Source organism: Entelurus aequoreus, linkage group LG01, assembly GCF_033978785.1.
Source record: "Entelurus aequoreus isolate RoL-2023_Sb linkage group LG01, RoL_Eaeq_v1.1, whole genome shotgun sequence".
Lineage (NCBI taxonomy): Eukaryota > Metazoa > Chordata > Actinopteri > Syngnathiformes > Syngnathidae > Entelurus > Entelurus aequoreus.
Window position 1 is genome coordinate 24,428,745 of NC_084731.1, and position 26,819 is coordinate 24,455,563.

The 26,819-nt window shown below is 39.8% G+C and overlaps 2 protein-coding genes across 5 annotated transcripts; one reads left to right on the forward strand and one right to left on the reverse strand.

Moving 5' to 3' along the window:
* Positions 1-2,961: 2,961 nt before the first annotated feature.
* Positions 2,962-26,633, forward strand: arl8bb (ADP-ribosylation factor-like 8Bb). The gene is made up of 7 exons (XM_062046131.1): positions 2,962-3,185; positions 18,740-18,820; positions 18,985-19,058; positions 21,108-21,201; positions 21,431-21,498; positions 25,238-25,308; positions 25,379-26,633. Exons 1-7 carry the CDS (start codon positions 3,063-3,065, stop codon positions 25,426-25,428), a joined length of 561 nt encoding a protein of 186 aa, XP_061902115.1. The 5' UTR covers positions 2,962-3,062; the 3' UTR covers positions 25,429-26,633.
* LOC133649510 (uncharacterized) lies at positions 4,178-8,857 on the reverse strand. Of its 4 annotated transcripts, none has more exons than XM_062046107.1 (11): positions 8,678-8,857; positions 7,050-7,127; positions 6,886-6,960; positions 6,754-6,780; positions 6,445-6,635; positions 6,125-6,242; positions 5,880-5,971; positions 5,687-5,764; positions 5,283-5,423; positions 5,009-5,079; positions 4,178-4,350 (listed from the first exon to the last, which is right to left on the reverse strand). In XM_062046107.1, the coding sequence occupies exons 3-11, from the start codon at positions 6,939-6,941 to the stop codon at positions 4,342-4,344; spliced, it is 783 nt and encodes a 260-aa protein (XP_061902091.1). In that variant the 5' UTR covers positions 6,942-6,960; positions 7,050-7,127; positions 8,678-8,857; the 3' UTR covers positions 4,178-4,341. The 4 variants fall into 4 exon arrangements, with proteins under 4 accessions (XP_061902091.1, XP_061902098.1, XP_061902085.1 ...); XM_062046114.1 differs by lacking the exon at positions 6,445-6,635 and adding an exon at positions 8,347-8,423; XM_062046101.1 differs by lacking the exon at positions 8,678-8,857 and adding an exon at positions 8,347-8,413.
* Positions 26,634-26,819: the final 186 nt, after the last annotated feature.

Below are 26,819 nucleotides of genomic sequence, written 5' to 3' on the forward strand. Positions count from 1 at the left end.
TTTATTGTTACTATTATTATTATTATGGTTATGATTCAACACTTAAATCAACTTCAGGTCTATCTGTCGCTATGGAGTTTAAAATAAAAAGTCGTCTGCCATTTTTGTCAAAGAAAACTTTGTTGTTTATATTTTTCCCAAAAACATTTTTCAAAGTTGAATATTTGATGTGAAGTAATCGGAGCCTCGAATAGGTTAATAATTAATTATTCATTTATTATTATTTTGAGAGCAATGACAGATTTAAAAAAACAGGCTGCATGGCAGTTTTGTGTTATTAGAGTCAACATTGCTACTTTTTCTTGTTACATACCTGTTCCACTTTAAAAAATATATATATACAGTATATATATAAACACACACACACACATAGTATACATACAGCAATGTTAATATTTGGTTACATGTCCCTTGGCAAGTTTCACTGCAATAAGGCGCTTTTGGTAGCCATCCACAAGCTTCTGGCAAGCTTCTGGTTGAATTTTTGACCACTCCTCTTGACAAAATTGGTGCAGTTCAGCTAAATTAGTTGGTTTTCTGACTTGGACTTCTTTCTTCAGCATCGTCCACACGTTTAGGTCAGGGCTTTGGGAAGGCCATTCTAAAACTTTCATTCTAGCCTGATTTAGCCATTCTTTGACCACTTTTGACGTGGGTTTGGGGTCATTGTCCTGTTGGAACACCCAACTGCGCCCAAGACCCAACCTCCGGGCTAATGAATTTAGGTTGTCCTGAGGTAATCCTCCTTTTTCATTGTCCCATTTATTCTATGTAAAGCACCAGTTCCATTGGCAGCAAAACAGGCCCAGGGCACGATACTACCACCACCATGCTTGATGGTAGGTCTGGTGTTCCTGGGATTAAAGGCCTCACCTTTTCTCCTCCAAACATATTGCTGGGTATTGTGGCCAAACAGCTCAATTCATGCAGTACTTTATCGCAGGGTTCCCCAACCTTTTTTTCCACCAGGGACCGGTTTAATGTATGCATTATTTTCACGGACCGGCTTTCTACTGTATGTGTGGCAGATAAAAACAGCAAAAAAATGATCCTTTGGCTACAATCTGGCACATTAACATTGTATAAATCCATTAATGTGCATTGTCTCATGTACTATAACAAAGGAGTAATATACATCTATTAAACTGGACTACAACACAAGCAATGCCAAACTATTAATCGATTTAAACTTTTATACAAACATGGGGTCTGGTTCAAATATAGAGATGAGGGTCTTTAATTTGACCTGCTGCTATACTCTGTCTCAAAGTGTTAACATGTGCTCAATGTTTCCTTACCATTATTTCTATGTTGTCTATTACCATTGTTGCTATGTTGTCTATTACCATTGTTGGTATATTCATTATTCGTACATTGTTGATACAAATTATTGTTACAGTGTAATAATTATTGTTACCTGTGGTAATGCCACTATGATACAACATCTGTATTATAATCCTTGAACAAAGTGAGAGTGAAACTCATGTGAATAATCACTGAATGGAGAACTGGGGGTGGGATTAAATAAATGATCTTCTTCGCACTCCCTTTCAGGCAAAACTGGACAATCATGCATTACATACTATACATTACCTTTTGCACTATATTAATTTATATTGATATGTGTTGTCAACTTTGTACTTTTTTATGTCATTGCCTGAAATAAATAAATAAATTAAAAATTAACAAGCTTATTAGTGTTTAGTGGGACAGGCGAAAGTTAAGTTGGAGAAAATACGTTTGTTCATAAACTGATTTGTTTTTCTGTGCGGCCCGGTAGCAAATGCGCCACGGACTGGTACCAGTCCCCGGACTGGTAGTTGAGGTCCACACACTTTTAAGTCTGCAAAAATGTGACTGTCCCAGTTTAAAATACTGCTTTTTTTTCAAAATGGCACAGTGATGGTAGTGCCTAGGTTTTTTATCCATAACCTTAATTGTTTGTTTGTACAAGATTTCCAATGTTTTTTTGTTTTTTTTTTAAACTCTGACCAGCCTGAGACTGGCTGGTAAGGCAATAGTTGAAGTGGCTGAAAATCATCGAATGCAAATACAATTTTACAGAAATCATGAACTGTTGGCATTAGGGCTGCAAATCTTTGGGTGTCCCACGATTCCATTCAATGTCGATTCTTGGGTTCACGATTCGATTATAAATCGATTTTTTTCGATTCAACGCGATTCTCGATTAAAAAACGATCTTTTTCTGATTCAAAACAATTCTCTATTCATTCAATACATAGGATTTCAGCAGGATCTACCCCAGTCTGCTGACATGCAAGCGGAGTAGTAGATTTTTGTAAAAAGCTTTTTTAATTGTAAAGGACAATGTTTTATCAACTGATTGCAATAATGTAAATTTGTTTTAACTATTAAATGAACCAAAAATATGACTTATTTTATCTTTGTGAAAATATTGGACACATGTTGTCAAGCTTATGAGATGCGATGCAAGTGTAAGCCACTGTGACACTATTGTTCTTTTTTATTTATTTTTATAAATGTCTAATGATAATGTCAATGAGGGATTTTTAATCACCGCTATGTTGCAATCGTTACTAATATTGATACTGTTGTTGATAATATACACACTACTTTTGGATTGTTCTGTGTCGTGTTTGTGTCTCCTCTCAATTGCTCTGTTTATTGCAGTTCTGAGTGTTGCTGGGTCGGGTTTGGTTTTGGAATTGGATTGCATTGTTATGGTATTGCTGTGTTTTGTTTTGTTGAATTGATTAATAAAAAATAAAAAATAATAATACAAAATAAAAAAAAAATCGATTTTTGAAAAATGAGAATTGATACTGAATCGTACAACGTGAGAATGGCGATTTGAATTCGAATCGATGTTTTCCCACACCCGTAGTTGGCATCACAAATTTTTTAAAAAAAGAGCTTGGGCGGAAGACTTGGAAAATTACGATTTTCAAGAAAAACCATGAACGCAACCTGCACATCACATGACGCGACTCAGCAGCTCGCTACTTCCGGTGTGGAGTTCCTACGCTTACTCACAGCAGCCCAGACAACCGCAGCGACTTCGGCGGAGCGTGTCATCCAAGATGCTGGCCCTCATAAACAGGCTGTTGGACTGGTTCAGGTCCCTCTTCTGGAAGGAGGAGATGGAACTCACGCTGGTGGGTCTCCAGTACTCCGGCAAGACGACGTTCGTCAACGTGATTGCAGTAAGTTGCTAGCGAACGTGCTCTGTCAGCGCGGGCCCAGGCTGCTCCCAGGGAGAGGCTGCCCGCCAAGTGTGTTGTTGACATTAAACCTTCATATTTAACAAATACTTAACCCCCACTGCGTGTGACTTTGACGGTTACCCGGGCGTATGTTCGCCCTGCGCCCGGGTGTCGTTAAATGTGTCAGCAATGACGAAGTTTGCGGTGTGACTGCGCCTATTGGAGCCGTCACGTGGACGGAACTGCCGGTTTGTTGTCATCGCCAAATAGTGTCAACTTCACCCAGAAACACCACAACAACACTTAAAGGCCTACTGAAATGAATTTGTTTTTGTTTTATTTAAACAGGGATAGCAGATCCATTCTATGTGTCATACTTGATCATTTCGCTATATTGCCATATTTTTGCTGAAAGGATTTAGTAGAGAACATCGACGATACCCACACAGCAAAAACACTCCGCGGCGGATCCCCCGCGCAGGTATCGCGCTTTCCGGAACGGAACCGCGAAACGGACCAGCATCGGCGTCCATTTGCACTCAGGAACGTATCCGCCACGGCGGCAGGTAGCGGATCCGCAGTGGCGACGCGCTGAATGCGCTCCGCACCCAAGATCAAAGCCTAACCTCCCGCCGCGGACCAGCAACGGACTCATAAAAACCCTGGCTCATCTGGCCGTTTTGGACCCCTTTATCTTATTTTCAAAATCCCTTCTGTTCTTGCTGTAGGATAAAATAGGAAACTAAAAAATTCACTAAGCCCTACTACAGCAATATAGGCCTACATATGCATTGCCTTGTATTTTTAAACTAACAATATTGTCAATAGGCAGAAACAGAAAATGGTCAATTCACTCTATAAAGTAAATACATATAATATATGTTTAAAAAGTAAATATACATATTTAATCTATTAGGCTACAACTTCAAGGAAACGCTGCTCCATGCACAGCTAACATATCAGAAAATGAATAACTGGGGAATGACAAGAAGTCCAATAAAAGGTTGTTTATTTATACATATACATCTCTATTCCTCCTGAGGAGGTGGAAGCGGGACTCGTCTCCTCGTTGCCCGATCCCCCGCCAAGTTGAACCACCTGATGGCGTGTTTGGTGACCTCAGCGTCCGTGGCTGACCTTGTCAACACATTTTTACTCACAGCACCTGTAATCAAACAAGATTACAAGACAGATACGTTTATGTTTATGGTAGGAAGCATCCAAAGCCAAGTATGCTTACACAATACAAAATATGTGATAGGTATTAACGAGATTACATTTGAAGAAAAAAACATGACTTAAAGTTACTGGAGGTGGTTAAAATAAGGTGCGTAAACTATGAATTTGTGATCAGGGTATAGGTGTGCAAGACATCCAAAATGTTTAAACAATATCGTTATTTGGTTCCTTGATCAGAGTACTTGTTTGGCTCTGTTGGATGACGGCGGCGGGGGGTTGGGGGTGGGGGGCATAAATAAATATCCATAAGCCAACTTTGGGAGGTTGACATTGTTTTCCTATTATATTTGTACTATCATTCTATGTTTGTATTCGTGTAGGCCAGGGGTGTCCAAAGTGCGGCCTGCAGGTCATTTTTTAATGGCCCCAGGGCACATTTTTAAAAAATATGATCGAAATAAATAAAAAACATTAAAAGTGGTATTTAAAGAGCAAACAGGTGAAATGTAACAAGAAAATGTAGCAATGTTTACTCTAATCACACAAAGCTGCCATGTAGGCTGTTTCTTTCTTTAAAAAATAATAATGAATCAAAATCAATGTCATTATGAATTATTGACCTATTCAAGGCTTAAGAAGTTTACCTTCGCAATCAGCTGGTCTTGGTTGTGCTTAATAGTTTCCAGCAGGCTAAGGATGTGGATTACCTCAGGCGCTGTTGACAAACAGCAGTATAAAATTAACATGTTTCAGTGTTTATCCTCATTACTCATAATCCTGACATTAGCTATTGACCTTAGTTAATGACAAAAGTTATTGACAAAGTTTGAAGAAAATATGTGATTGCTTGTGAATGTGAATTTTTTCCAAAATTTGTGGCACAGAATGACCATCCGGTATTTGTCAGTTATTGCTCACCAGAGCAGGAAATGTTGTCGGCCATTCTTTCCCCTCGCCATGTTGGCCTGTAGGCCAGGCTGGATCCAGGCTCCTCTGTCTGCCACATGTTGAGGGCTGCTGGTGAGGGGGGTGGAGGGAGTCGAGGAGGGACTGCCGTTCCTAGTGAGGTGGGCATTGTGAGAGAGCCATCAGTTAACCATGACTGGTAATACCCAAGGGGCCTATCTATACACTAATATTTCAGAGATCAGTCCCTACCTTGTGTAACTCTCTGCATGTTTAATGCAGGTGCTGGTGAAGGCATATGAATGCGTCCTTCCCCATAGTGAGGTGCTAAGGGAGATAAATTGGTATTAAATGGTTGAGATCTGTTAACCATGGTTACTGGATGCTGAGATATTATTTTGGAGATCAGTCTTTACCTAGAAAGTTATCTCCAGTTGAGGAGTCGAGTTGACAAGTACTCATGACTCTTGCTGGCACTCGGCGAGACGGTGGAGCTGGGAGAAGGGATACAAGGAGAGGGGAATATCTTTAGCATTAAGAATGTTAACCATATCTTTAATATTAATGTGGTGGTTTTGTTGTTTTCGATGTTAAGAGATTATTCCTTACTCTGCCTGTGCAATTGGCTTGCCAACCCCAGAGACGTGAGGTCACTATTTCCCGGGTCTTCTTCGCTATCATCTGAGTCCCCGAGACGATGGCTGTTGGGTAACCATATCATTAGGATTATTGCAATACCAAAATTGCCAAATATACATATAGTACAAGCATCTCTGGTCTATTTTTGAATGATACCGGAAATAACCTTCCTATTACTGTAGAAACAGGACAAAAACAAGACGGAACACACTTACACTGGCTTCCTGTTCCTTTTTTCTGGCAGCTCCTCGTTCTCTGCCTCAGATTGCAGGTCTGAGGTGTTGCAGCCCTTTCCATATTGTTGCATTATTTTTAATGCGTCTTTGTAGTTGTCTAAAATTGAATATGTTAAAATGAACATAAGTTTCAAATTAGCTGTAGAGCTGAACAGAATATTATTATTATTGATGATGATAAATCAGGTCTCTCTCTTACAAGAGACCTGGTCAGAACATACACACAATAGGTTATTCCAAGCATAAAGAGAAGCAACTATGACGTTATTTTTAAACAAGAAGATTATGAATTTGCATACCACAAGTTCGGACAACAGAAACGTCAAATCTTGGCCAGTTTGGCTCATGCTGCTCCTCATTTAAAACGGCCCTTTCAATTCTGTCTGTGTTTTTATAGCTGGGCCAGAAAACCATCCTATCATCATACCATCCACTTGGGACAACCGCAATGTCCCTGTTCATTATAAATTTAATCAGATGAAAAGGCACCCTTAATGTAGAAAGAAAGAAAAGGGGTATTTATTCATCGTCAAAGGAACAACGTGGACAAAAGCATGCACAGGTGTTAGTGTATACAAATAAGCAAGTAAGATGAGCTGAGATTTTACCTGAATGGTGCCCCAAGGTGGTAAGAACTATAAGAAAGGTAAAAGTACAGGTCATAATAGTTAGAACTTCAGCTCAATCGTAAAGTAGGGTTTGAAATTATGGGTGTAGTGTATACAGAGATCAGTCCCTACCTTGTGTAACTCTCTGCATGTTTAATGCATGTGCTGGTGAAGGCATATGAATACATCCTTCCCCATGGTGAGGTGCTAAGGGAGATAAATTGGTATTAAATGGGTGTGATCTGTTAACCATGGTTACTGGATGCTGAGATATTATTTTGGAGATCAGTCTTTACCTAGAAAGTTATCTCCAGTTGAGGAGTCGAGTTGACAAGTACTCATGACTCTTGCTGGCACTCGGCGAGACGGTGGAGCTGGGAGAAGGGATACAAGGAGAGGGGAATATCTTTAGCACTAAGAATGTTAACCATATCTTTAATATTAATGTGGTGGTTTCATCTACAACGCTAAATATATCCTGTGGTGTACCTCAGGGATCAATACAGGACCTAAATTATTCAATGTCTAGATAAATTACATTTGTAAAGTTACAAAAGATTTAAAGTTAGTATTATTTGCGGATGATACTACAGCGTTTTGTTCAGGAGAGAACACACAGGAGATAATACAAATAATAACAGAAGAAATTAACAAATTAAAAAGATGGTTTGACAAAAACAGACTATCTTTGAATCTCAGTAAAACTAAAATAATGCTATTTGGTAACAGTAGAAAAGAAAGTCAAACACAAATACAAATAGACGGAATAGAAATTGAAAGAGTAAATGAAACCAAATTTCTAGGTATAATGATTGATGATAAATTGAACTGGAAATCTCAAGTAAAAAATATACAACATAAAGTAGCAAGAAACACGTCAATAATGAATAAAGCAAAACATGTTCTAGACAAAAAATCACTTCATATTCTCTACTGTTCACTAGTGTTACATATCTGAGTTATTGTGTAGAAATATGGGGAAATAATTACAAAAGTACACTTCATTCATTAACGGTGTTACAAAAAAGATCAGTTAGAATAATATATAATGTTGGATATAGAAAACACACAAATCCTTTATTTATTGAATCAAAGATACTGAAATTCCACGACATAGTGAATTTGCAAACAGCTAAAATTATAAACAAAGCAAACTATAACCTGCTACCCAAGAATATACAACAATTCTTCTCAAAAAAAGAGGAGAAAAATAATCTTAGAGAGAAATGTAATTTAAAACATTTGTACGCACGTACAACACTTAAGACCTTCAGTATATCAGTATATGGAATGCATTAAGCAAAGCAATCAAACAATGTACTAATATGATCAATTATTTATGCTTACATGTGGAAATAATAATAATAATAGTAAATGAAATAATAATAATAAAAAAAGGTAAATAAAGCATGAAATAGTCTCTAATAAATTAATTAAATAAAAAACAGCATATAAAATATATACATCAGCAAATAACAAAAATATAGATCAAGAAAAAGGATCCTTAATATGTGCAGCAATTTTTCCCACTCACATCACCTCATTTTATATTTTTTTCTACAATTAACTATGCCAAAAAACACATAGACATACCTTTTTTTTGTAATGGAAACAAAAACAACATGGCGTCACACACAGCTAGTCCACAGTAAACAGGATCTCGAGCTCCACTAAAGAACAAAGAAAGAAATAATACACACTCATATTAATGGCATAGAACGGCTGTTTCCACTCAGTTAACGTTACGTTGTTGACTAACGCAGTAACGTTAGCGACCTGGGCCTAAACAACACTGACAATAAAGTAATACGCTTTCGTTTCAAGCAGTTGGAAATATGTGGAATATCGTAGCATGTAACCTACACACATTCACAGCCTCTAACAAAAGATGGCCTAAGTTAACTGTATTGAACTTTTTACTCACCGGCTTCACGCGGGAAACTTTCACATTCTGGAGTCGGGGTCCCCCGGAACACAAAACACAGATAAAAGACAATTTTACAATAGCACGGCGAAAAAATGACCGTCGTTGTGTGGGTTTTTTGACGAATAACACTCTTTTCCACTTTTCTTCGCTCGGGCCTCACCTACCGCGTGCAGCCATTTCGAATTTTCCGTATACGTGACGTCAGACGCACGTCCCCATGCTAAGCATTCTGGGAGGCGGCGCTGGAAATAAAATAGCCTTTTTTTACAGAATATAAAGTTTAACTGCTAGTCCTAATATCAAACAACGTCATTACAATCATACATAAATGATGATGGAAACACAAAGGCTGATCTTTACTGCGAATGTAGCAATAAATCAATAAATCTATACTTACGTTCGTGTTCCAGCAAAGAAAGTCCAGAGATCTTGGCTCATGCGCGTACACGCTAGTAGGCGCGTCCACGTCTGCGGGTGCAGACATTGGTCGGCTCAGCGCGCGTAGGCGGAGCCTATAACTCTAGGCGGCGCGCGCCGGTTTGGTTTGTCGCGTCCGCGTAAGCGTATGCGAATCAGACACGAGTCCGCTCAGGATCAGCTGTCTGACCGTACAATTTTCAGAGGCGGAGCTGTATCCTCTAGGCGGAGCCAAAACGAATGTGACAGTAACGCGGGTTGGGCGACTTGAAGGCGGATCCGTATAGCAGTCTTCTGCTGTGTGGGTAAAGTTCGCAACTTTTGGTCGCTGATAAAAAAAAGCCTTGCCTGTACCGGAAGTAGCGGTTTTCGGTTATCAGAAAGGATAGGAATAAACACGGTGGGGGCGTTTGTATGTATATTCACTAAGATATTAAATACATAACTCGCACTGATCTTAACCACAATAACCTGGAATCTGTGTGGGTGGAAATCAAATTTAAAAACGCTAAGCCGGTACTAATAGGGACTGTTTATAGACCCCCTAATCACAGTGATTTCTATGGGGCTTTGGAAGAATGCTTGGCAGGAACAGACAACGTGGAGAAAATTATAACTGGGGATCTGAACACAGATATCCAACGCAAAGATGCGCCTGTCTTCAGATCCTTCAGCAAGTTTTGTAATCTGCACGGTCTTTCCCAGCTAATAGCGCTACCTACAAGGGTGTGTGATTCCACCCAATCAACCATAGATCTCATTCTCACTTCAGACCGGCCTAAAATAAAAAATAGTGGGGTCATGATCTGTGGTCTTAGCGACCACTATCTAACCTTCTGCACCCGCAAAATAGCTAAACCCAAAGCCAATGGCCACATAACAGCCCAATCCAGATCCCTCAAAAAATACTCCAATGACAATTTCAATTTAAAATTAGATGAATGGGTCTGGTCCCCTGTGCTCGCGAGCAACCTGGTCGATGTTGCTTGGGATCGCTTCAAAACGGCGTTCCTAAAGATACTAAATGACATGGCTCCCGTGAAAACAGTCAGGATCAAAGCCCGCTCGGAACCATGGATGAATCCGGACCTATTAGCTGCCATAAAAGACAGAGACAAAAAATACTCTGAATACCAAAAATGTAAAACAGAAGTAGATAAACAACCCAATAATATCAACCTCAAATGACTCCTTTCAACTCTCAAAAAGCAATGCAATAAATTAAGAAATAAGTCAACCAACCTGACTAAATCCTTAAAAAAAAATTACATTAACGACAAAATAGAGGAAAACACAAATAAGCCACGTGAGCTCTGGAAAATTCTCAACAACCAGCTTCCTGGTTGCAGCCAGAAACTTAAAACAAGACTCACCAACATCAGCATCAAGGAGGGTGACTCCCTCATTACAGACAAAATGGAGGTAGCTAGCAGACTTAACATATTTTTCACCAGCATAGCCGCAACTCTTGTCAACAAGCTGTCCCACCACTCTGGTCGCTTTGGTGTAGAACATATTAAAGCCTTCTACAGAAAGCTAGGAGTATCCAACGATGATTTCAAATTAGAAATGGTCACAGCTGATGAGGTGTTTAAAAAATTGAGTGCGCTCCACCTTAACAAGGCCACCGGCCTTGATAATATTCCCTCCAGATTCCTCAGGGACTCTGCCTCCATCATTGCCCCGATCATCACGCACATAATAAACCTATCAATTACACAAGGCCAAGTACCAAAAGATTTTAAGATAGCAAGAGTAACTCCCCTCTTTAAAAAAGGAAGCAAATTGGAACCTGGCAACTACCGACCTGTTTCTATTCTCAGTTCCATTTCGAAAGTAATGGAGAAAATAGTTTATGAACAGGTCGGTGGTTACCTTGCTACTAATACACTCATGTACAAATTCCAATCCGGCTTCAGAACTAACCACTCCACTGACACATGCCTTCTCTATCTGACCGACCACATCAAACATGAGGTGGACGCGGGCAAATACTGCGGCATGGTCATGCTGGACCTTCAGAAGGCCTTTGACACCGTTAACCACGATATACTGTTGGATAAGCTCAGAGCAATTGGATTTAACAAAACCTCATGGAGCTGGATGCAATCTTACTTGGAGGGGAGGGAGCAGGTGGTAGAGGTGAACGGCACCATGTCCCCCCCCCCCCCCTCTCGGTGAGCTGTGGAGTCCCCCAAGGCAGTATATTGGGACCTTTACTGTTCCTAATATACATAAACGACATGTCATCGGCTTGCGACTGTGAATTGTTTTTGTTTGCGGATGACTCTGCCCTGCTGGTATCCGGCAAGGACAAGTCACAGGTGGAGAAAATCCTCAGGGCTGAGCTCTGTAGAACTTGCACCTGGCTCGCTGACAACAAGCTATCCATACACTTGGGTAAAACAGAATCCATCCTGTGAAGTCAATGACTTCACCATAAAAGTGGGTGACATTGTTATCACCAGGAAAGATGAGGTCACCTACCTCAGGCTAACCTTTCCTGTGATAAAATGACAACCAGGGTAATCAGAAAGGTTAACCAACAAGCGAGATTTCTCTACAGAATCTCCTCTCTGGTCAACAAAAGCACCTTGAGGATTCTGGCGGGAACTCTCGTTCAACCCTTTTTCGATTACGCATGCACCTCCTGGTACCCTAGCACCTCCAAAACCCTCAAATCTAAACTCCAAACATCTCAGAACAAGCTAGTCAGGTTACTTCTAGACCTCCACCCCAGATCCCACCTCACTCCTAGCCACTTCTCTAAAAGTGGGCTGGCTCAAGGTGGAGGACAGAGTTAAACAACTTGCACTGAGCCTAGTCTATAAAATCCACTACACCTCCCTGATACCAAAGTACATGTCAAACTACTTCCTTAACGTAAATGACCGCCATAACCACAACACCAGGGGGAGCTCCACTAACCACGTTAAACCCAGATTCCGAACTAACAAAGGTCTTAACTCATTCTGCTTTCTATGCCACATCAATGTGGAATGCGGTCCCAACAGGTATAAAAGAAAGGGCATCTCTATCCTCCTTCAAAACCACAATAAAAGTTCACATCCAGGCAGCTACAACCCTAAACTAACACCCTCCCCGGATTGCTAATAATCAAAAGTAAACAATCAAATGCAGATACTTTTTCTTATGCATTCTGATCTCTCTCTCTCTCCTCTCGCTCTCTCTCTCGCTCTCACTCTCTCTCTCTCTCTCTCTCTCTCTCTCTCTCTCTCTCTCTCTCTCTCTCTCTCTCTCTCTCTCTCTCTCTCTCTCTCTCTCTCTCTCTCTCTCTCTCTCTCTCTCTCTCTCTCTCTCTCTCTCTCTCTCTCTCTCTCTCTCTCTCTCTCTCTCTCTCTCTCTCTGTCCACTACTTGCTGTCCACACCCCTGATTGTAAATAATGTAAATAATTCAATGTGATTATCTTGTGTGATGACTGTATTATGATGATAGTATATATCTGTATCATGAATCAATTTAAGTTGGACCCCGACTTAAACAAGTTGAAAAACTTATTCGGGTGGTACCATTTAGTGGTCAATTGTACGGAATATGTACTTCACTGTGCAACCTACTAATAAAAGTCTCAATCAATCAATCAAAGCGTGACGTTGCAGGTTGAAGAGCTCCTCAAATTTCCCCATTGTTTACACCAGCAGCGAGAGCGATTCGGACCGAGAAAGCGACGATTACCCCATTAATTTGAGCGAGGATGAGGAACGTGAGAGTGAAGGACTAGAGGCAGTGCAGGACGTATCTTTTTTCGCTCTGACCGTAACTTAGGTACAAGGGCTCATTGGATTCCACACTTTCTCCTTTTTCTATTGTGGATCACTGATTTGTATTTTAAACCACCTCGGATACTATATCCTCTTGAAAATGAGAGTCGAGAACGCGAAATGGACATTCACAGTGACTTTTATCTCCACGACAATACATCGGCGAAGCACTTTAGCCATGGAGCTAACGTGATAGCATCGGCTTAACTGCAGATAGAAACAAAAGAAATAAATCCCTGACTGGAAGGATAGACAGAAAATCAACAATACTATTAAACCATGGACCTGTAAATACACGGTTAATGCTTTCCAGCCTGGCGAAGCTTAACAATGCTGTTGCTAACGACGGCATTGAAGCTAACTTAGCTACGGGACCTCACAGAGTTATGCTAAAAACATTAGCTATCCACCTACGCCAGCCAGCCTCATCTGCTCATCAACACCCATGCTCACCTGCGTTCCCAGCGATCGACAGAGCGACGAAGGACTTCACCCGATCATCGATGCGGTCGGCGGCTAGCGTCGGATAGCGCGTCTGCTATCCAAGTCAAAGTCCTCCTGGTTGTGTTGCTGCAGCCAGCCGCTAATACACCGATCCCACCTACAACTTTCTTCTTTGCAGTCTTCATTGTTCATTAAACAAATGCTAAAGATTCACCAACACAGATGTCCAGAATACTGTGGAATTTTGCGATGAAAACAGAGCTTTTTGTATTGGATACAATGGTGTCCGAATACTTCCGTTTCAACCCTTGACGTCGCGCGCATACGTCATCATACATAGACGTTTTCAACCGGAAGTTTAGCGGGAAATTTAAAATTGCACTTTATAAGTTAACCCGGCTGTATTGGCATGCGTTGCAATGTTAAGATTTCATCATTGATATATAAACTATCAGAATGCGTGGTCGGTAGTAGTGGGTTTCAGTAGGCCTTTAAGACCTTCAGTATATCAGTATGTGGAATTAAATTATGGAATGGATTAAGCAAAGAAATCGTACTAATATGATCCTCTTCAAGAAACTCTTCTTATTTTAGCTTTGTGGAAAATATTGGGCACACTGTGTTGTCAAGTTTATGAGATGCGATGCAAGTGTGAGCTACTGTGACACTATTGTTCTTTTTTTAATGTTTTTATTTTTTATAAATGTCTGTAATGATAATGTCAATGACGGATTTTAAATCACTGCTATGTTGAAATTGTTACTGCTTTTAGATTGTTTTGTGTCATGTTTGTGTGTCCTCTCAATTGCTCTGTTGATTGCTATTCTGAATGTTGCTGGGTCGGGTTTGGTTTTGGAATTACATTATTGCATTATTAGGGATGTCCGATAATATCGGACTGCCGATATTATCGGCCGATAAATGCTTTAAAATGTAATATCGGAAATTATCTGTATCGGTTTCAAAAAGTAAAATGTATAACTTTTTAAAACACCGCTGTGTACACGGACGTAGGGAGAAGTACAAAGCGCCAATAAACCTTAAAGGCACTGCCTTTGCGTGCCGGCCCAATCACATAACATCTACGGCTTTTCACACACACAAACATACTTGGTCAACAGCCATACAGGTCACACTGAGGGTGACCGTATAAACAACTTTAACACTGTTACAAATATGCGCCACACTGTGAACCCACACCAAACAAGAATGACAAACACATTTCGGGAGAACATCCGCACCGTAACACAACATAAACACAACAGAACAAATACCCAGAACCCCTTGCAGCACTAACTCTTCCGGGACACTACAATATACACCCCCGCTACCACCAAACCCGCCCGCCCCACTCCACCTCAACCCCCCCGCCACCTCCATCTCCCGAATTCGGAGGTCTCAAGGTTGGCAAGTATGACTCTAGTATACTCTGGACTGAAGCTGTGTGCCTTCATTGCTTTTGTAGCTGTTGTTTTGAGGCATGGTTAAAAAAATAAATAATAATAATGCACTTTGTGAAAGTCAAAGTATAGTATTTCCCATAGTTGTAGTGGGTATCAGGATTATCTCAGGGAGAGCATGTCCCAAATTCCAAGCTGTTTTGAGGCATGTTAAAAAAAAAAAAAGCACTTTGTGACTTCAATAATAAATATGGCAGTGCCATGTTGGCACTTTTTTCCATAACTGGAGTTGAAGTTGTTCTTTTATTTTGGAAAACCTTGTTTTTGATTTATTGATTGAAACTTGTATTAGTAGATTGCACAGTACAGTACATATTCCGTACAATTGACCACTAAATGGTAACACCCGAATAAGTTTTTCAACTTGTTTAAGTCGGGGTCCACGTTAATCAATTCATGGTAAAGTTACATTGTTTAATGCATCCAGCGGGGCATCACAACAAAATTAGGCATAATAATGTATTAATTCCACGACTGTATGTATCGGTATCGGTTGATATCGGAATCTGTAATTAAGAGTTGGACAATATTGGAATATCGGATATCGGCAAAAAAGCCATTATCGGACATCTCTAATTATTATGGTATTGTTGTGTATTGTTTTGTTGGATTGATTAATATAAAAAAATAATAATAAAAAAATAAACTCTACAATCTTAAAGTGTTTACAATGTACAAAGAAGAAGAACCATGATAAACATTCTGAATTTATTCCATCCATCCAGTCATCTTAAAAATGTTACTCATCTCACCATATGAAATATAACTGACTTTACCATTTATTATTTATTTTTATTGTTATTGCTTATGGAGTATATTGTGAATAAATTGAGAACAAGAAGTGAACAAAAGTTTTAGCAACTGCTATGTAAAGAAAAAGGGGTAAGATTAAATAAGCTCTGCTTCTTCCTACTCCTTTTCGAACATGTTGAATAGAGAAACTGGAAATTGTGATGTGTCATGTTGCATGCATGCATGTTCCAAATAAGCTCATCTCAACTCAACAAAGTCGTTCAGTGTTGAAATCTGCTTTGTTTTGATAGAAGTAGACATCATGCATTACCCAGTTACCTCGTGTCAACCCAGTAGCTCACAAAAGTTGTTTTTAAATGTCATTTCCATGCTATGTCTACTGTATCTAGTGCCAACTGGAACATTTCATAATCATTCTGTTATTAAAAGGAGGAGGTGAACGACTTCTTACAGCAGTGTTTTTCAGCCTTTTCTGAGCCGAGGCACATGTTTTTCATTGAAAAAATCCCGAGGCACACCATCAGCAGAAAACATTAAACAATTAAATTCAGCAGCCCATATTGACAATAAAAAGTCGTTCTCACAATTTTTTGATATGAATTCAAACCGTAACCAAGCATGCATCACTATAGCTCTTGTCTCAAAGTAGGTGTACTGTCACGGCCTGTCACGACCTGTCACATCACGCCGTGATTTATTTGTAGTTTTTTTGGTGTTTTCCTGTGTGTAGTGTTTTAGTTCTTGTCTTGCGCTCCTATTTTGTTGTTGATTGTCATGTCATTTACGAATGTACTTTGTGGATGCCGTCTGCTCCACACGCTGTAAGTCTTTGCTGTAGTCCAGCATTCTGTTTTTGTTTACTTTGCAGCCAGTTCAGTTTTAGTTTAGCATAGCCATCCCTAAGCTTCAATGCCTTTTCTTAGCGGCACTCGCCTTTTGTTTATTTTTGGTTTTAATCATTAGATACCTTTTTACCTGCAACCATCGTAGCCGTTCCCGACATCTACAAAGCAATTAGCTACCTGCTGCTACTTACTGATATGGAAGAGTATTACACGGTTACTCTGCCAAGCTCTAGACAGCACTGACACTCAACAACGGCACATTTGCGGATTATAATTACTGGTTTGCAAAAATATTTTTAACCCAATTAGGTGAAATTACATAAACTCCCACGGCACACCAAACAATATCTCACGGTACACTAGTTTGCCGCGGAACAGTGGTTAAAAAACACTGTCTTATAGTATGCAAAGTATTCACGGCGCTTCGCTTTTTCCACATATTGTAATGTTACAGCCTTATTCCAAAATTTAATAAATTAATTTTTGTTCTCAAAATTCAATAATACCCCATCATGACAACGTAAAAATATTTTATGAAAAAAAATGTGCAAATTTATTAAAACTGAAAAAAATAAATCACATGCACACAAGTATTCGCAACCTTTGTTCAATACTTTGTTGATGCACCTTTGCAGGCAATTACAGCTTCAAGTCTTCAAGGCACACCTATCTTTGCGCAGTTTCGCCTATTCCTCTTTTCCCATTCCTCTTTGCAACACCTCTCCAGCTCCATCAGGTTGGATGGGAAGTGTTGGTTTTTATTCAGGTTTTGTCTTTACATTGCTATATTCATCTTAGTCTGGTCAGGGAGGTGACCAAGAACCTCATGGTCACTCAGGTTGGTCAGTGGTCTAAGTGTCAAAAAGTCGGAAATGTTTTTGTCAAAAAGTCAGAAATTTTTTTGGATGTGAAAAAATCTGGATTTTTTCTAACTCAAAAAAATTGGGATTTTTTTGTCAAAAAGTCGGGATTTTTTCTAAGTGTCAAAAAGTCTAATATTTTTTTTGTCAAAAAGTCTGGATTTTTTTGTAAAAAAAAATCGTTTTTTTTTAATGTGTCAAAAAGTCTGGATTTTTTCCAAGTGTCAAAAAGTCTGGATTTTTTTCTAAGTGTCAAAAAGTCTGGATTTTTTTCTAAGTGTCAAAAAGTCTGGATTTTTTCTAAGTGTCAAAAAGTCTGGATTTTTTTCTACATGTCAAAAAGTCTGTATTTTTTTCTACATGTCAAAAAGTCTGGATTTTTTTCTACATGTCAAAAAGTCTGGATTTTTTTCTATATGTCAAAAAGTCTGGATTTTTTTCTATATGTCAAAAAGTCTGGATTTTTTCTAAGTGTCAAAAAATCCAAGTGTCAAAAAATCGAGATTTTTTCTATCCGTCTGCGTTAGAGCTTTTAATAATATCGCTCATATTTGGTTAAGTTTCAGGTCACGACATGTAAAGGGAGGATTGCTGCCGGTTTCTGGATGTTTTTTAAAAGGGTTTTATGGGCTCAATAGAGGACTCAATTGGTAGCTGTTTTATTTACAATTTCAAAATGCATAAAAAAGCCAAGCATGTGTGTTCTTGTCTTACATAAGGATTGTCTTGTCAATGATAAACATCACATCTCTTTCCAATTGTTGCGTATTTCCAGTATGAAATTAATCCGACCTCAAATTTACGGGAATTGTGAAGATATTCGTAGCTGAATATTCAAAATGGCCATCTGAATTTGTGGCATTTTGCGATGTTTAGACGGTATTTTTTTACATACTTTGCGGACTGTAAATACGATTGGATATGGCTTAATGGATACAGTTAAACACAATTAAGCATATAAAGTCAACTCGTTTTTTCATTCTACTGGCAATTTAAAAGCATGATATAGAAAGAAGCTCTGAGTCTGTCTGCATGAAGCCAAATATTTTTTTAAAGTGAATTATTGCATATTGTTCTAATGTGTGGCGCCTCGAGTATGTTGATTGACAGTCTAAATTTAGATTTTTTCCTCAGAACCGTGCAGCCCTAGTGCCAAGCTTGTGACATCGTATTCAAAAAGACTTGAGGCTGTAATTGCTGCCAAATGCGGATCAACAAAGTATTGCGCAAAGGCTGTGAATACTTATATATTTATATTTGATGAATATGTGATATTTATTTTTTCATTTGATTTTTTTTTTTAAACCCTTTTCACATTGTCATTATGGGGTATAGTTAGTAGAATTTTGAAGATTTATTCCATTTTTGGATAACAGAGTGGGGAAAAAGTGAAGCGCTGCAAATACTTTTCGGATACAGATACACTGAATTTTTAGTCTCAATTGTACTTCACAAAATATAATACAAACCAGCCTTCCTTTGTTTTGCCTTCACAGTCAGGCCAGTTCAGCGAAGACATGATTCCGACAGTTGGATTCAACATGCGGAAGGTGACAAAAGGCAACGTGACAATCAAGGTAAGCATGCTGCTGCATGTGTTTACGCTATAAACCGGGCCAGCTGGATGTGTTGCACTCTTTTGTCTTGTGACCGCTTTATTACTTGTGTTATGAAAGTCATCAGCTGACTGGAGTTGTGTTTCCCTAAACAACTTGTGTGTGCGTTATATTTCTCTCGTCAGATATGGGACATAGGTGGACAGCCCCGCTTCCGAAGCATGTGGGAACGCTACTGTCGAGGAGTCAATGCTATTGTGTAAGTCTGAGGAGATGATTTCCTTTAAAAAGTACCTGTTTGATTTGAGATTAAAAAATTCCTTGTTGCATAACTCTTTTTTAATATACATAATCATTTAGCTCAGGGGTCCCCAAACTACGGCCTGAGGGCCAGATACGGCCCACCAGCGTCCAAAATCCGGCTCGAGTAAAAAGAAAAAAAAGTATTTTAATTTTTTTAAATTTAATTTTTTTAATAATTATTATCATTTCTAACCCATCCATCAATCCATTTTCTACCGCTTGTTACTCTCTGGGTCTCCTAGCTGCTCTGGCAAATCATATTTGACGTAATTATTACACATGCACGCGCATTAGCTTTATCAATCAATCAATCAAAATGTATTTATATAGCCCTAAATCACGAGTGTCTCAAAGGGCTGCACAAGCCACAACGACATCCTTGGCTCAGATCCCACATCAGGGTAAGGAAAAACTCAACCCAATGGGCTACAATGAGAAACCTTGGAGGGGAACGCAGATGTGGGGACCCCGTCCTGGGCGACGGTGCAATGGACGTCGAGTGGATCTAGTTAATAGTGTGAGAGTCCAGTCCATAGTGGGGCCAGCAGGAGATCATCTTGAGTGGAGACAAGTCAGCAGCGCAGAGACGTCCCCAACTGATGCACAGATGAGTGGTCCCCCCCGGGTCCCGACTTTGAACAGCTAGCGCAACATCTGTGGTCACCATAGTCTGTGCCCCCCCTCTCCACGGAGGAGAGGGGGGGCACAGTTTTAGGTGTTGTTGGCTAATAATTTCAATTTGCATAGCTTACGTTAGCTGTCATTGAGTGTATATTCTATCACAGGGGTCCCCAAACTAGGGCACGCGGGCCAGATACGGCCCGCCAGCGTCCAAAATCCAGCCTGCGGGTAGCCCCGAGTTAAAAAAATAAATAAAATAAAATTTTTAAAAAAGGAGGTGGCGACTTGTCCAGGGTGTACCCCGCCTTCCGCCCGATTGTAGCTGAGATAGGCTCCAGCGCCCCCCGCGACCCCGAAGGGAATAAGCGGTAGAAAATGGATGGATGGATGGAAAAAGGTACATTTTAAAATTATTGTCCTTTCCAGCTCATCCATCAATCCATTTTCTACTGCTTGTTACACTCAGGGTCTCCTGGCTGCTCTGGCAAACGTCATCACGCGCGCGCCGCAGTGTCAATTAGTGCACGAGGGGAAAAAATGAAATTAAAATGAATCTAAATATATGAAAGTGAAAAATGAAAATAAATAATTAATTCAAAAAAGATTTAAGTGTGAATCAAAAATGTGTTCGGCTTGAGAAAAAAAAAAGGTGTTCATTTCTTTTTATTTTGACTACACTGATGTATTTTTTAACATTCGACAGCAAAACCTGTACTTTCAGTTTCAAAGTAAATTGTTTCAGGTACAAAGCTTTTGGCCCTGATTTACCTCCATACAAAAAAACGGCACATTCAGAAAGCAGCTTGAAAATGGTCTGTAAAACATAATCTATGCATAATTTTGACCAAATAAACAACCATTACATGTTATGTAGACCAGTGGCCCCCAACCTTTTTGTAACTGCAGACGCAGTTAGTTTTTTCAACGCTTGAAAATTTGTCCCATGGACCGGGGGGTATGGTATTTTTTTGTTTTTTGTTTTTTGTTTTTTTGTCATAAAAAAATACAATCATGTGTGCTTACGGACTGTATTCCTGCAGACTGTATTGATCTATATTGATATATAATGTAGGAACCAGAAATATTAATAACAGAAAGAAACAACCCTTTTGTGCGAATGAGTGTGAATGAGTGTAAATGGGGGAGGGAGTTTTTTTGGGTTGGTGCACTAAGTGTATCTTGTGTTTTTTATGTTGATTTAATAAAAAAATAAAAAAAACATTTTTATTTTTTTATTTATTTTTTTATTTCTTGTGCGGCCCGGTACCAATCGATCCACGGCCCGGTGGTTGGGGACCACTGATATAGACCACAAGGAAGTGTTTAGAAATAAATCATTATATGTCGTGCTACTGCTGTAGGTAATATCAATTTTCTTTCACAGTTACATGGTGGATGCAGCAGATCGAGATAAAATAGAAGCATCCAGAAATGAACTACACAACTTGTTGGACAAACCACAACTACAAGGGATTCCAGTAAGACGCCATTTGTTTTTTTTTGCTTTTGTAGTGTGTGAGTGAATGTATGAGGAAATGCAACAAAAGGTGTGGAAGTAACCACCCAATGGTAATATGATATTTAAAAGGTATGTGAGAGCAGTTTTACATCCAGGACATTCAAACAAACATTTGCGCTAAAAGAAGTGGTTTGATGGTGCGTTTCCATACGAGAGTTTAATTAGCCTTTGCTTTTGTTGTTTTTCAGGTTCTAGTGCTGGGCAACAAACGAGACCTCGCCAACGCGCTTGATGAGAAGCAGCTCATTGAAAAGATGTGAGACATCCACTTTATCATCACCTACTTATCACTCTTTATGGTTCAATCATGGATTAGGAGCATTGTCATCAGATGTGAACCACCCTGTTATAAAATCATACAATTTGATGTATTACTACATTGTTTATTGTTTTAAAGGTATATCATGTGTTTGATAAAAGACCAAGTGTAACGATTAAGTACTTAAAAGTGAATTTAGAGTTTTTGAAGGTACCTAAAATACTATAGTTTAAATGTTGTTTACATACAGCTTTACTTAAAGGCCTACTGAAATGAGATTTTCTTATTCAAACGGGGATAGCAGGTCCATTCTATGTGTCATACTTGATCATTTCGCGATATTGCCATATTTTTGCTGAAAGGATTTAGTAGAGAACATCGACGATAAAGTTCGCAACTTTTGGTCGCTGATAAAAAAGCCTTGCCTGTACCGGAAGTAGCGTGACGTCACAGGTTGTGGAGCTCCTCACATCTGCACATTGTTTACAATCATGGCCACCAGCAGCGAGAGCGATTCGGACCGAGAAAGCGACTATTACCCCATTAATTTGAGCGAGGATGAAAGATTTGTGGATGAGGAAAGTGAGAGTGAAGGATTAGAGGGCAGTGGAAGCGATTCAGATAGGGAAGATGCTGTGAGAGGCGGGTGGGACCTGATATTCAGCTGGGAATGACTAAAACAGTAAATAAACACAAGACATTTATATACTCTATTAGCCACAACACAACCAGGCTTATATTTAATATGCCACAAATTAATCCTGCATAACAAACACCTCCCCCCTCCCGTCCATACAACCCGCCAATACAAATCAAACACCCGCACAACACACTCAATCCCACAGCCCAAAGTACCGTTCACCTCCGCAAAGTTCATACAGCACATATATTTCCCCAAAGTCACGTCATGCACATAGCGGCACGCACGTACGGGCAAGCGATCAAATGTTTGGAAGCCGCAGCTGCGTACTTACAGTAGCGCGTATCCAACTCAAAGTCCTCCTGGTAAGAGTCTCTGTTGTCCCAGTTCTCTGCGTGTTTGTTTTGCTGCAGCCGGCCGCTAATACACCGCTTCCCACCTACAGCTTTCTTCTTTGCTTTCTTCTTTGCTGTCTTCATTGTTCATTAAACAAATTGCAAAAGATTCACCAACACAGATGTCCAGAATACTGTGGAATTTTGCGATGAAAACAGACGACTTAATAGCTGGCCACAATGCTGTCCCAAAATGTCCGCTACAATCCGTGACGTCACGCGCAAACGTCATCATACCGAGACGTTTTCAGCCGGATATTTCGCGGGAAATTTAAAATTGCACTTTACTAATCTAACCCGGCAATAGTGGCATGTGTTGCAATGTTAAGATTTCATCATTGATGTATAAACTATCAGACTGCGTGGTCGGTAGTAGTGGGTTTCAATAGGCCTTTAAAATAACATGCATTTATGAATTCATAGTGGTCCATTCAATGCCGTGCCCTCCAACGCCATTATAGAGATTTTTAGGGTGTAACACACATGTCAAAATAATGTATTTGATTAGAAGTGCATGATCGCATGCTTCAATTTTGATAAACCAATAGTTTGTATCATTCAAAAAAATTCATGCTTAATTTGAAAAGCAGCTGGCAGTCAGGAGTATTAGAAGATAGACTGTGGGTGTGGTCAATTCATCACAGCAGGTTTGTCCAAACCTCGTAACATGTTCAAAGTTCTTCCAGAGGTGGGAATTGAAACTCTCTATGACGGGCGACTCTGCGAGACAATCCCAGCAGACCCTCACTATGCCTTTGGGTCTGCCAGGTCTGACCAGAATCCTCCCGAACCATTGGAGCCAACTCTCTTCACATGAGAGTCCAAAATATTTAGACCACAAATCCGATGACACAACCACAAAGTCAATCATCGAACTGTGGCCAGAAGGGTGTCCATATGTGCACCAATTTGTCTTAAAGAAATGCGGTTGTTTGATATATTCTTTAAAAAGGATAGTACATTAAATATGACTATTGTCCTGGTTTACTTACTTCTTTGGACCAATTATTGTTGTTATTAGTTAATTGTGATAAGTTGCCCAAATGACATGGAATTAGGATGTTTGTGGCCCCTGAACTAAAATGCCTGAAATGTTTTTAGACCCCTGCATTAGATTGTGTAGTTGGTCATAGACTTTATATCACGGTCAGGGTTGCATACATTTTCTTTAAAAGGCTAAAAGATGTATTGTATTTTTCGGACCATAGGGCGCACCAAATTGGTGAATTATGTAAACCAACTACAGTTTTTAGCACTTTGATAGCAAGTCTACTGACAGATATTAGTAAGAACTTTACGCTACTTTATATTAGAAATGGCAGCAGCGGAAGATGAATGCCACATGAGAAGGTAGAGAAAAAAAAGAAGCTTATCGACTACGGTGTCGGCATGTACTACAATGGCGGACTTATCCAGATCTCAAATACACATCAGCAGGTACCCGGAAGGTAAGAAAAGTTGGTTTTCCATAATATTGCGAAACAAAATGCCAGATACTATGTCTGCTAATAGGTGCCATTTTGCGGTCCTTATACACACACCATAATAATACTGGTATGTTTAATGCGCCGACAATCCATCAAGCGGTGCGGCTTCATAGCTTACCGAAGTCGTACTAAAAACATTTTGACGGATTTTTGAGCGCCGTGTGTAATGTTCTATATTTTCAATGAAACATATACAATTTTGGTGTGGTTTACTGGCATCATGTTGCAGTTTACACATATCTCTTATGAATGACTGCCATCTACTGGTCACACTTATCATTACCCTATGTACCAAATAAAATTGTTTCGAGGTCGGTAAGCACAACCAGAATTATGCCATACATTAGGCACCGGGTTATAAGGCGCACTGTCGATTTTTGATAAAATGAAAAGATTTTAAGTGTGCCTTATAGTCCTAAAAATACGGTATACATATACACTACCGTTCAAAAGTTTGGGGTCACATTGAAATGTCCTTATTTTTGAAGGAAAAGCACTGTACTTTTCCATGAAGATAACTTTAAACTAGTCTTAACTTTAAAGAAATACACTCTATACATTGCTAATGTGGTAAATGACTATTCTAGCTGCAAATGTCTGTTTTTTGGTGCAATATTTACATAGGTGTATAGAGGCCCATTTCCAGCAACTATCACTCCAGTGTTCTAATGGTACAATGTGTTTGCTCATTGGCTCAGAAGGCTAATTGATGATTAGAAAACCCTTGTGCAATCATGTTCACACATCTGAAAACAGTTTAGCTCGTTACAGAAGCTACAAAACTGACCTTCCTTTGAGCAGAGTGAGTTTCTGGAGCATCACATTTGTGGGGTCAATTAAACGCTCAAAATGGCCAGAAAAAGAGAACTTTCATCTGAAAGTCTATTCTTGTTCTTACAAATATAAGGTCTATTCTTGTTCTTACAAATTAAGGCTATTCCACAAAATTGTTTGGGTGACCCCAAACTTTTGAACGGTAGTGTATTTAAAACAAAACTGTATTAATTAACATATATTTTTTCTTATATCGTTTTGCTCTCTTTTTCAATTCCAGTTGCTTATTTTGTAATGTTAACACAGGCTGCACTTTATTCTACTCTCCCTGAATGTTGGAGTTTAGTTGACCAAATATGTAAAGTTCCCCTATGCCTTAAAACAAGTCTGACTGTATTGTAGCTCAGTTTTCACACGTGGTCTTACTTCCCTTTTGCCAGGAACCTGTCTGCCATCCAGGACCGAGAGATCTGCTGCTACTCTGTGTCCTGCAAAGAGAAGGACAACATAGGTGACCGATCAAACGGTACTGCATGTATGGTGTGTCGGCAGCGGGTGGTAACAAATGTCCTCCCCGGCAGATATCACGCTGCAGTGGCTAATCCAGCACTCAAAGTCGAGGAGAAGCTGAAAGCGAAAGGCAGCTGTGGCCTCAGCCCCGAGCGCTCACGGGTCCTCCACAGTCATTCCTTCCACTGCCTCCGTGAAGTTCTTCAGCTCTCTCCTGTGGCAAACGTGCACCACTAACTCCCGTACCACACCCGTGTGTAGCCTCTGTACAGCACTACTCGTCCGACCCCGGCGGATTGTTCAGGGCCTTCATGCCTTAGCGCCTTGAACGACACGACCGTGAACCGTTCTTTCCATCCCGGCGATCACCAACATGCATTGTTAGGCGTTTCCACGACAAAGTGCGATTGTGGTTTTTAATATTCTTTGCTCGCGCTGATGCCTTCAATCACACACCCTTAAGCACTAGAACCTGCATTTCATTTGCATGGGGAATTTATTCTGTGGCTTGAATGACATCTTGTACGCTGATAAGGAGGACGATCGTTGCTACGTCTGAGGCAAACAAAATGTTTAAGTGCCTTTTGGCTGAGGAAGAGCTCCGATCAGACAAAGTAACACACCAATACAAAACCACCCTCGGTTACACAATCACCGTCTCGTGCTGTTTTATAATCATTTTATGACCTCAGCGGGAGGACGTTACAGCACTAACGCGGCACGACGCCGGCGAATTTGGGAAAATGTTACATTTTGTTTGATTGAAGGGAGATTTGAACACCCTGCAGCCAAGTTTCTGTTTGCTAATCATGTATTTGTTGGGGTTTGAACTACCGAAAGCCAGCGATGGCTAAGATTAGTCGTGAAAAAACAAGCGTCCTGTCATTGGAAACGCCACTAAAGACTGATTGATGGCCGCACTTTTCATCAGTTTCTTCTTTTAATCATGCATGAGAATATGTTCCATGTTGGCTTTCTAGATCTCCACTTCCAGTTTGTTTGTTCTCACGGTCCATTTTTCTGTCTGCAGGCAGCAATGTGACCTCACTTGTTGCCCATCGGTGATGAGTGCAATACTAATTAGCAAGTGTCGGGACCACAGCGAAACCGGATGACTGCGGGCAAAATGGAGGGTAAAAAACAAGCTTTGGTAACTCATATTAATTACCTATACTTGCAGTTTGTATGTGCATGTGCTAAATGATTCACATTCAATTGTAGACTTTGTAAATAAGAAATTTGCATTTTTATTCCAACAAATGCTCTTGTAGATGTCATGCATTATTTCCATGTGAGTGCTAATAAATTTGGTTTTATTTTTAGAAACGCTGGTTAGCGTTGTCCCGGTGCATGGTAAGTGTTTGGCCACCAGGTGGAAGCAGAGGGCTTTGAATGCTTAGGGACTATTTAACATGTTCAGTTTTATGATGGAGGTCTGCACATCATCAAAAAAAGGCGTTTTATTCCACTGTAGAGCCCTTTAAGTGCAAAAATATTAGACATTACTTCTGT